This window comes from Polypterus senegalus, chromosome 1 (assembly GCF_016835505.1).
Source record: "Polypterus senegalus isolate Bchr_013 chromosome 1, ASM1683550v1, whole genome shotgun sequence".
NCBI lineage: Eukaryota > Metazoa > Chordata > Cladistia > Polypteriformes > Polypteridae > Polypterus > Polypterus senegalus.
Genome location: NC_053154.1, coordinates 280,870,163 through 280,882,181, shown reverse-complemented (window position 1 = coordinate 280,882,181; position 12,019 = coordinate 280,870,163). Strand labels below are relative to the sequence as shown.

Here is a 12,019-nt window from a genome sequence, read left to right as displayed (position 1 = left end):
AAGATATCATAATTAGTTTTCTTGCCTGATGTTATTGGTTACAAATATTATGTTTGTCTAGTGTAGTAGGATGGCCCAGTAATTAGCAATACTGTCTCACAGTTTTGGATACTGTGTTAATTTCTGGCCCAGTCATTCTGTTTGTGGACGTAGCGTGTCCTTCCCTTATTTTTCTGGTTTCCTCGTTATGATTATTTGGCAAAACTGTAAAATCTTCCTATATTGCAAACATGCATTTCAAGTTAGTTGGTTAAGCCACTTATTGCATATTGCTATGAAGTTAAAAAAAATTTTAAAAATTGCATGTAAACATAAATATGAGCAATTGTAGTTAAGTTATTTCTGAATCAGTTTATGTTTACTCACCTTTGCCTCATAAAAGGAATGTTGATGCAGTTTGCTGCAGCCACTGCTGCAAATGGAACAAAACGACCAATAATTGCAGGTAAATGCTAAAAAAAAAAAGAAATAACTAATAACTTCACACTTCTTTTTTGAATATGAATTTATTAAAGTCTCTTCTCCAACTGTTTACGTCACATTCTAAATGTATATTTTTTGTACTATTGAAAAGATAATAATCAAAACACACTTGCAATATTTAAACTTTCTTCTTAAACGGTTTATAAACATTATTTAAGGCAAGAAATTTTATTGGTATGACTTTGAAACTCTCCAATTAATTAAGAGTATAAACATACAAATACAGTTTGTACAACTGGCTACTTCAAAACATGAACAACAATACCACTACTAGCAGCACAATGTCTGTAACTATTTAATGGGTCTGGTTAACCATTGAAAAATGGAAGTAAGTTGGGTGTGAAATAGAAATGCATGTTCACAACATACTTCAAGTGTATTGCAAAGTTGGCATAAAACATAAAATATGTGGCTTTTTGTCAGTGACTGAAAACAAATCATCACATATCTGCGCAGTTAGTAGTGATTAATTTTTCTGATGATGATTCATGAATGGATTCATTTAAGTGACTAACAGGGCGGCTAATATTAAAAACATTGTTAGGAAACCAGGTTGGAAACTTATACTGTTTCAGTGGGTTTCAAAGTGTGGCCCAGATTTAGTCAAGTGGTCCACAAGATGGCAGTCATCATATCGGAACAAAGTGACTTCTAAATCACCCAGATATGAGGTGTGGCAGAAAAGTAATGAGACTGGCAACACTGTAAGCGATCTGGCAACGCTGCGCTGTTGTCCTTGATAGAGCACGTGTATCAGTACCCTCCCATAGCTCAGTGTGAGTTTCAACTCCTTCCGTTAACTACGTGATTTTTGTGACTGCTATTAGCGAAGTTGTGTTTTTGGTTGTGCGTCACGCAAAATGGAACAGCGAAATTTGGAGCAACGTTGTGCCATTAAAACGGCAAGTGTGACGTTTGAAAAGTTAAAACAGGCCTATGGGGAACATTCTTTATCCTGAGCTCAAGTTTTTCGCTGGCACAAATAATTTTTGGAAGGCAGAAAACACGTTGAAGATGAACACCGTTCAGGAGGACTTCAACCGAAAACCAATGAAAACATCGAGCGTGTGAACACTCTTGTGAGATCAGACCGTCGTTTAACATTAAGAATGTTGAGTGAACAATTAAATTTGAACAGATTTACCGTTCATCAAATTTTGACTGAACATTTGCACATGCGAAAGGTCTGTGCCAAAATGGTGCCGAAAAAATGCCCTCTCCATAACAGAATTTTTGACCTCAAAAGGCATTCCTGTGGTTCCTCAGCCCCCTTATTCACCTGACCTCAGTCCATGTGACTTTTTCCTTTTTCCTAAACTGAAAAATGTCCTCAAAAGGACGTCATTTCGGGACTTTAGAAAACATCCAAAAGACTGTAACGGACATGCTGAAGACCATACCGGTTGAAGACTTCCAGCGCTGCTACCAACAGTGGGAACAACATCTCCATCGGTGTGTAGCTGCCCAAGGGAACTACTTTGAAGGGGATAACATTGTTTGAAAAAAATAAAAATTTTGGTAAATAAAAAATCAGTCTCATTACTTTTCTCCCACACCTCGTATGTCAGTTTATTATATACTTACTTAGGTATTTACTTGTAACAGTCAGGCTGTCGCTTGATATGCCTGCTACAGACTAAACTTACGTTCATGAAGAAAGGGACATAAAACTACCACCATGAAGCACATCATCTGACATTTTTCTAGATGGTAACTATAGTGTTTCATTAACTTTACCATGCATAGGCACGTGATGAAGAACTGACAATGAATTAACAGGATTGATCAAGAAAAACATGCGACAACTTTATTAATGAACAGAAGGAAAATGCATGTCTCCTTTAATGCTTTTAATCTAGTTCGAGCTTCCTCCCACAACCATTCTGCTTGACTGTAATTCTTTTAGTAAGCTGCACTTTACCATGTCACTGGTAGTATATGTACATGTGTCAAAACGTTTTCTTCATGCAATTTCTTCCTACCCCATTCCTGTTTGTTTGTTGTGATTGCCCCCTCTCTTTCTTTCCAAGTTACTTTAAATACTCTGGGGAAAATTGTATATTTTGCAAAATGCCCCAAATTCTTTATAAAATGTCACTGGATTTTGATCAGTAGATGGAAAAACTGCACCTTAAATAAACTTATTGCCTACCCTGGTACATATACATAGTACAAACAAAGCATTTAAATAAGCTCCGAATTTAAAAAGAATTGAGGCTGCACTGTATTGCCCAAATACTCGCAATAAAGAGACTTGTAAGACAACCTTCTTACAGGCCAACAATCACTAAACAGTTTAATAATAGGAATGGTGTAATAGTGTGACAGTAAGCTATGTAAAGAGACTTGCAAAACATTAGCCTTTAATAAAGGAATCGTCTTAGGGCTCCTCCGGAGTTTGCCAGAATGCATGCGAATAAACCAACTATGTTTTGGAGAAAATGTGTTAGTTGTCAGAAGAGATCAAAATTGATACTCAATGGCCAAATTTCAAATTTAGGGGGGTCAACCAAGACAACTCATGAATGACTCTTGTGATAAGGTGAATGTGTTTGACACAGTACTGACCTTAATCTTACTAGGATCCTGTGACACAGCTTGAAAGTGGTGGTCACAAAGTATGTCCCAGAAACTGAAACCACTTTAAAAGCAGTGTGTCAAGATGGTAGACCCAATGTCACTTTAACCAAATGTTATGTTATAGGGCATATATTTACATACCCACTGCAGTTTTTCAAAACATAAATTACTATTTTGAATACAGAAACTACATTGAAACATTAAGTGCATGATTTTCTCTGTGTTAAAAGATACTACAAAGTGTATAATGATGCTTAATATATTCTTTTCTCAGCCCACATTACAAAATTCATAAATTCTGCAGATACTGTTTTTGGTACTCTTGTGCTGCACAGTCATTGGACGGCAGTATTTAAAAGCAAGTTGTAGAATTTAAAAAAAAATTAACAAGCTTTTGTTTATGTTCATTAACTGACAGATATATGTATCACTCTGAAATTAAAAGAAAACTTCAAAAGCAGAACAACATAATTGAATAATCAACATGTCCAAAGGTGATGTTCCTTAAATTTCTTTTAAATACAAAGGTACAATAGATAATTTATGCATTACTGAAAAGTACATCTCCATCTTTATGAATAAATTAATTACATATTTCATTTAATCTACTTTTTATATTTAGTCCTAGCCTGCATTCATTTTTGAGGAAAAAATGTGTTTAAAGTGATCAAAATTCACTGCTGTCTGCATGACGGTCTTCTCAAGGTGCTCTAGATTTTCTTCCACATCAACATGATGTGTATTAGAATAACTGATGGCATTATACTGGCCCTGTGCTTTGATGTTTTAGGTATTTCACTTTCTTATTTTTGTAATAAAAACTTGAAGAAAACAAAATTAAACTCTGTGCTGAATGGGATTAAGTTATGTCCTGCAATGCACTGGCACCTGTGACCCTACACTTGATTTAAGGTTTCCTAGTGGATGGATGGCGAACTATTCAATTTGAGGAAATAAAAAAATAAAAAAAAAACCAACAGGAAACATCAAGTAATGTATTGGCCATATATGTTTTGCGAGACTATCCCATTTAATTCAGAAAGCCATTAAGATACACACATAATAAATAGGAATATTCAAAATCTTTCTGTACTTTTTCAATTTTAAGCCATCCGTTTGCTCCTGGTTTCCTGTTTTAATTGGTGATACATAACACAAGGTAAAAAATATCATCAAAAACACTCCTATTATTATTATTATGCTTTAATACACTTTCATAATCCATAGTCAGATGTGCATACAAGTCTGCATTTACATTTATGTATAACAACACATCTAAGTGAAGAATGCCCATCTTTCACTTCCTAGCTGATAGTGTAAAATAAGTTTTAATTTATATATTAGTTATCAAGTATGTGCACAGTGCACTTTGACTGTTTGGCATGACTGGTTATAAGCATTATACTACTGATGCATAATATACTAAAATAGCTTTAACATAACAAGGCTCAACAGAAAGCAACACATTTGCACTGTAGTAGAAAAGGAAACTACTTCACATTGCACTCTACTGCAGAACTAAATTTGTTTTTTTTCCCCCAATTTTTTTAAATGTGCATTAAAATTCCACCCTAAGTATTTGAATTTTGTCTATATGTGGAAAACTGGGTCATAGTGCTAAAAAATTATATACCTTGGTTAAAGATTTCAGCCCCAGTGCTGTGACAACTGCTCCTGTTGTGGCACTCACATAGGCAGCACCTAGTTGACTTAAAAGAAAAGAATCAACAAAAAATAAAATTGAGGATTAAAGGTCAGAACAGGAATATACTCTATCATTAAATTGATGAGTTGAATAATTATTATATAAAATACATTTACAAAGTAAAATGTTAACAATTCCTTACTTTTATACATAATAAATTATTTTTGCAAATGCTTAGGAAAAAATGAAGATAATACCTTTTGAAAATGTTAACATTACTAGAAAATTAAGCTTGCATTTGAACTGTAATCAAGACACTAATTAATTGGAAAAACTACATAAATTTTGTTTGTGAATTACAATATTAAAATCCTTACCTGCATATCTCATATAAATTATTTTTATCTACTTTTTTCATTACATTTTTTGTAATACCATTAAATACTTTTAACCCTTATTTTTTGTGAAGGGATGCAGGGAGGTCAAGCCCTGGATGGGACTGTCCAGGTCCACTGCAGGGTGCACAAACACATTTGCTTTAAATGAAGTAATTTCTGAGACACTAAATTAACATAACAGTAAATCTTTAAACTGTCTGAAGAAACGTGTGCAAATACATGGAACACATGAAGTGTTCACAGAAGGCACCATGGCCACGAAATAACACAGAACCAAGCATTGTAAAGCAGCTAAGATTCATGAAGCATCACCTTACCAGATGTGAGCTACTAACATTTTAATCTTCATGAATAACTAATCTTCAAATTTGAGTATTTATTTAAAACACATTTTAATATATTTTCTTTTCAGACCCACATGAATGTACTGCATTTCATCTTTTTGAATACAGTGTTTATATACACGTCTTGCACACACTAAGATGCATGCATTTGCTCTTGTATCTAGGAAACAAAACAAAATAACATCATTACTGGTACTAGGTTGCATTCACATGCACATGAGGCAATCTTTAAAAAATGCAGTTTTTCCGCCAGAAAAGTGTGTTAACCTTGCACAGAGAGACTTTATATTATCATTTCAAGAACTGATCTTAGCCTCCTACTTCACAGTAATGGGGGCATCTCCGCTGCGGTTTGTGTAATTGACGATAGCGTTGAATGACTGGTTTACCCACTGCCAGAAGACCACAGCTGGAGTTGTCCTGCAGGTAGGAGTATAGAAAAAGATTAACATTTCATTTAAATAAAAGATACAAATGTACATGTATAACTGAAGAATTAAAATAGAACTGCTCAAAGGAAGCAGTTGACAAAGTAAATCATCTTTGACTGGACTAAAAGGTATAAACAAGATAATGCCTATGATTTCAGAAGTATTTTAAAATACATATTTTAAGAAAAATCGAAAATGATAGTATAACATTCTTAAACTCACTTAATCCAATTCAGGCTCATGGGGAGGTTCAGAGCCCATGCCGGCAGCACTGAGCACAGAAGTATACTGACATTGGCAGAGTTAATTTAATCACTAGTAAGACAAAGACTCTCTTTTTGCACCTCATGCTGGCATTATTATACATCTTCAAGAGCAATGACGGTCATTTCTAAAACAGTAAATACCTGTAGAAAGTGAGCATGCAGCCAGTGATGGTCATATTCATTGGAACTTGTGCAGACATCCTCCCAATTAGAAACATCTTCTCACCAGTATCCGGATGGAATGCAGAGTCGTAAATATATTTGGCTCTCCACAGCTCATCTTCTGTTAATCCTGGGCTTACTATTCCTGCCCTAAAGAAAAACAAAAATGAGTCAGGTACAGTGAACTTTGAAAGAACTGTTATAGTCAGACTGTTTAACAAAATAAAATGTGTAAAATATGAGGCAAATGCACTTCTTGTTCTTTCAGCTGTTCCTGTTAGGGATTGCCACAGTGGATCATCTTCTTCCACATCTTTCTGTCCTCTGCATCTTGTTCTGTTACACCCATCACCTGCATGTCCTCTCTCACCACACTGGATTTTACTAAAGGTTTCAGCTTTAAATCTTTTATTTATGGTGAAATGTGACAGTCTACAAAGAGAGCAGACCTGCAAGTCCTTTTTTAGGTGACCACATTTTTAGATACACCTATTTATCTTCAATTCAGCCTAAACTTGTTGGGTATGGGCTGAGCCAAGTATGAAAAGTGCAGTACTGGAATGTTGGCATGCCCGTGTCGACTCCAGTGCGACTGTTAGGTAGGCTAAAAAGGTGTAACCCCAGAAGGAATAAACCTGATTAATAACAATGTTTGCATATAATATAGTATTTAAATGTTCATCTACTGATATAAAGGGTGCCAATATAGGACACAAAAACTAGACCCCCATTCTAAAGCAACACCACCAGAAACCTGCATTTTTTTATTGCACCTTTTTTTTTTTTTTCCACCTTTACACATCTCTTAGGTACTAAATTCTGTAGCTCCTTCAAAGTAATTTCTGGTCTCTCTTTGGCTTCTCTCACAAATTTCCTTGTTTTGTGCTTAGAGTTTTCAGGACCAACCTTTATACAACCAGGCCTGTGGAGTCGGAGACAATTTTGGGTACCTGGATTCGGTCGGCAAAAAGTTAACCGACTCCTACTAAATTTAAATGGGAATTAAAAAAGTAAGTTGAAATGTCACAATTCACAAACAGTCATAATGAACTACTTCTCTGCTGTAAGAATAAAGCCCAATGCATGCAGTGCATAATGTTACCACAGAACGAACATGTCAAGTAACCATGAAGCATGCTTTTCATTGACTGCATGCGTCACTATATGGAATTAATGCACAGGTAAGGTGCGGCACCGCTTTCCATTGTGTCGTGTTCCACTGTTATAGGGAACTGTGAACCTAGCCTAAAGCCCCCTGATTTTAGATTGCATTTAAAGGGAACCCGAGGTCAGAGGAATATGGAGGCTGCCATATTTATTTCCTTTCCTTTAACTATAACTGTATTCCAAGTTTAATATAGGTTTTCCAGATATTGTTTTTAGTTCATATAGTTAAGCTTTTTTTTGTTTTAAAAGTTAAAACTACCAAAGAATGTGGTTTGTATTTTTGAACCAATACATTTCCTGTTCCTGATTTTTAGGCCTGCTATTACTATCCAGACACTTGTTTAAAAAAAAATAAACAAAACCTTATTTTCATTGTGTTTGTCTTTAATCTGGCATTATAGTAGAGTGTTGGCTTCCTAGCCAGTAGTTCTGTGGTGAAATGACATGTATGTTGCCTTCCTTTCCTTCAATGGATGTAGAAAATACATTAGCACAGTATATACATACAGAGGAGTCGGAGTCGGAAGATTTAGAAACTGAGGAGTCGGAGTCGGAACATTTATCTACCGACTCCACAGCCCTGTATACAACAACAGCATTTATTTCTATGCACATTTTCATGCAAACAATATAGCTCAAAAACTAAATTTAAATTTAAATCAAGTAATACATAAATAGTATACAAAAATAAATAATGCACACTTATATAAGAGAGATATATAATAAGAGAAATAAAGTCTTCCAGTTAAGTTGGAGAAAAAAAAAATCTGCAAAAGGCTACCCAGCTCCCACTGGACATTCTGCCTAACATAAATATTAAATAGCTTTTTATTTTTGAGGCTTCATCTTAGGCAACATCTTGGTGTTTTGATATGCCTTTGACTTGTTACTAATAGGCTATATGCACACTCTCTTCCACATTCTGCATCATCCAGTACTGATACCATAACGGACTAGCTATACGCTTCAAGACGTACCCTGACTCACGGTAAACAACTTAAGTCGCATTATTCAAACATTGTGGCAAACATCAGGGTCTAAAAAGGAGTAGGGCTTCAAACTGTACGTTTCAAGCTATATCCACAATAACAAAGCTAAGATCCGGACATATTAAAAACTTGGCTCTACTATGAACTTACATGGGACAGATATGTGATTACATTAGGCTTCTTTTATTAAAAAAAAAAGCATTTCAGTAATTAGTCATTAAACTTTATTCAGGTGAATATGTGTTTAAGCTTAATACATAATAACATGAGCCTGCTGGACATTTTACCTTGTTAAAAAAAAAAAAACGTCTCTGTCTGAACCAGCAAAATGGTGGATGCCAAACGGCTGCTTCATTGTTAAGGTGTCAATTTGTTTCCTCAGCTGAAGGATCTCCTCTCTGAGAGGTATGTTTTCCTCAAGCGCTGGGTCAACAACTGCTGGAGCCGGAGCTGAGGCGTAGTCGTGGTCCTTGAGCATTTCATCCTTCTCCTCCTCACCCAGAGTGTCATCCTCTGACTGTCACTTTCTTATCTCCCCAACCCCCAGTCTTTAAGGTGGAAAGGCGAAAATGTTCCACTCAAACAACACAGGAACTACTCACTTCTTCAACAGTCGCCACCCTGTCTCAGACCTGGGCTTGCAAAAATCCTTTTTTTTTTTGTGCCAGCTACAAACTTGGGTATAGAGACTAACTGTAAAGCTCTCCCTCATGACAGTGACAATCCATTTAGATCCGGTTTCCGTGTAGGAAGAAAATGTGTAATAACTAAAGACTTTCTTGTACTTAGTGGAAGCCCACAACAATGTTCAGCTATAGAGCTATATGTATGTTGAAACTTAAACTTCTTTTTCTCTGACATTCTTGCCGGTAAACAAAAATCACAACTGCAGTATGGACAACGGAAGTGACTGAGCTGGCTGAGATTTCACTGGAAGTACATCAGCACTACTGTGTGCATATAGCCTATTAGACAAAAAGTAATATCTACAGAGTCAGCCAAATACTTGGGTATAGTTTTGTTCCCTTTTCCTAATGTATATATTAGCATCCTATTATTTTTTTTTTTTTAACTTCTTTTGAATGCTTTTTAGTCTTAAATTTTACTGCTGCTCAGTACATTCACAATCTGAATAACAATCTCTTAAACAAAATTTTTTTATCCAGACTATATGGCAGTTATTTTAATAATTCAATAACTGGGGCTTTCAAAACACAGGGATTGAATATCTATGCATATATCCTGTTTTTCTAATTTGACAAATGTCACCATAATACACAAATACATTTTCAGTGCTTTTAAATAAAAATATCAAATAGAACAAACTTTGAGCGAAGATTTGTTATACAGTAAAATTAAGAGGACTAGTAAAAGGAGTGTATACTGTTGCAGGGTATTGTATGCCAGTTTGATTGTAGAGAGAAAAAATCTTCAAGTATATTTTGATGCATATGATGGTATTAATAATGATTCCCCACACCCCATTCATTTGCAGATCTTCTTACTGGAGTCACCAATAATTCTTGGGCTCACCTATAATTTTCTATAATCCTCCTGGCATCCTCCAGTGCTGCGCTGGATAATAAGACATTCCTGGGGTCCGTCACAGTGAAGAAATGCTTAGCCCGTCCAACAAATGTGCTTTGATCCCATTGTGGCTCCTTTATGTTAATATCCAATGGCAGGTCTCTTGACATCCTTCTAAAAGCTATGGAGGTAAAAGAGGTTAGATGGCAAGTTTGGCATTCACAGGAAAAAAAATAAACAGCATCAGTTGTAGACAAACTTTTGACTACCTCAGAATAAAAACTACAGCCATTATGGTTCACTTTTAAACAACAAATACAAAAATTGTTAAGAGACTTTAAGGCTGCGATTATCTCCGAGAGATCTTTTATGTTGTTTTTTTAAACAAGTATAGTGGCTAAGGAATTGGACTCTGTCAGTTTCTGTCCTGGCCTAACTGTTTGGCCATGTGCGAGTCATTTACAGTAGTCTGCCTGGGTTTCAATGGCAAATAAATGTCCGAAACACCTGCACAATTTTGTACTGCATATCTGTACTTGTAAAGTACTTTGGGAGTGTGTTCCCAATAAAAAAAGTGCTGTACAAAATAAATATATGTATGTGGAAAAAGTGCATGGACAGTACTGATGGTGGAATGCTATCGCTCCATTACTACTTCAATTATACTGTTTGCAAGCAGAATCTGTCTTCGTATTCCAGTTAAGCTAACTAATCTGTTCCTTGTGGTTTATTTTTATGCAGTACAATTGTTACTTTTGCCATTACTGTTGTTTTTATTACTAATTATTGTTATCATCCATTGCCACCTATTTCAATGTACAGTATTACTATCTACTCATTTACCATTTATTTATTTATAGTACAGTTCCTCACTCGTCTTGTGTTTATTATGTATTTCTTACACCGCGGTCCAGGGGTACGTTACTTCGTGTCACTGTGCACTGAAGTCACTGTGTGCACGGATGGTACGACAATATTCCCACTTGACTAATTGTTTTAATTTCAGATAACAAAGAGAAGTGAAGAGCACACCTCGAGAACAACTTTTAGCATACACTTAATAAATGTTCTCTAGTGCTTATTCACTTTAGAATTTTTTGTCAAACATTTAAATTGCACGTTTACAGATTTTATTGTAAATCGCCGCGGACAAAGACTTTTGTTAATTAAGGAGTAGTCAATTATAGCAATAAAAATATAAACATACACCCCTCGTTTAGACACAACACCTGAAATTACCTTGTATCAGTCAGTTTTTATTAAACACTGTTGTCAACTATATAAACAAATGGAGAATAGCAATTTTTACTGATTCAAGAAAACACCTTCCACTGAATCATTCAGTTTTAACAAAAAATAACAACAGAAGACAACACACACTATTCTCTGAGTCGCTGCCACTCCGTTACCTGGTTTCTGCTGTCTTGTGTCTTGCGTTTTTATTTCAGTGACGTTATTAACAATATAACCCGAAGCGTTTCTACAATTTACAAAACAGAAAACCGTGACCCTTCAATGATACAAACCGCAAGGAACTGACAGCTCTTTCAGCCAAACAAACTTGCTTGCTTTTAGTCAATCGGCGCGAGAATGGGAAAATGATCACCAATCAAGAAGCCGGAGGGCGGGCCAGCATGTTTGGCTGTGCGGGAATCAAGGTGTGGCGCACTAGGGTGTGTAAGGCGAGCAAGCTCCGATTGGTTAGCAATGTCGGCTCGCGAACCTCTTGGTATGTGAAGTTTAAGTTAACCTGTTAATACTAATAAGACATATTTAATTAACATCTATTTCCTTATAATGTTGTTCTGCACAGCTGAAGTTCAAGCATCCCTAAATTAAATGATTCGACGTGTAAAGCGAGCACTCAGCATCTATCGCTCTTGCTCCTCCCATCCCCTCCGCGCTACACTCCCAAGCGGCTTCATGCCTCTGTGACATTGAACGTTTTGTTGTTGCTGTCTAGCGTTTTTAATTGGCCTGCTGTTAAACGTCGGTTACGGATAAAAATCGGGAGAATGTGGATTGTG

The 12,019-nt window shown here is 35.8% G+C and overlaps 1 protein-coding gene across 1 annotated transcript in view; it reads right to left on the bottom strand.

Moving 5' to 3' along the window:
• Nucleotides 1-11,554, bottom strand: part of sfxn3 (sideroflexin 3) — a 22,726-nt gene extending 11,172 nt beyond the window's left edge. Inside the window, exons 1-6 of the mRNA XM_039775520.1 lie at nucleotides 11,402-11,554; nucleotides 9,999-10,173; nucleotides 6,289-6,459; nucleotides 5,772-5,870; nucleotides 4,697-4,772; nucleotides 367-452 (exon numbers count right to left, since the gene is read on the bottom strand). Of these exons, the coding sequence (XP_039631454.1) occupies nucleotides 367-452; nucleotides 4,697-4,772; nucleotides 5,772-5,870; nucleotides 6,289-6,459; nucleotides 9,999-10,162 (596 nt within the window). The 5' untranslated portion in view covers nucleotides 10,163-10,173; nucleotides 11,402-11,554. The remainder of the gene's footprint in view (nucleotides 1-366; nucleotides 453-4,696; nucleotides 4,773-5,771; nucleotides 5,871-6,288; nucleotides 6,460-9,998; nucleotides 10,174-11,401) is intronic.
• Between the last annotated feature and the right edge of the window lie 465 nt (nucleotides 11,555-12,019).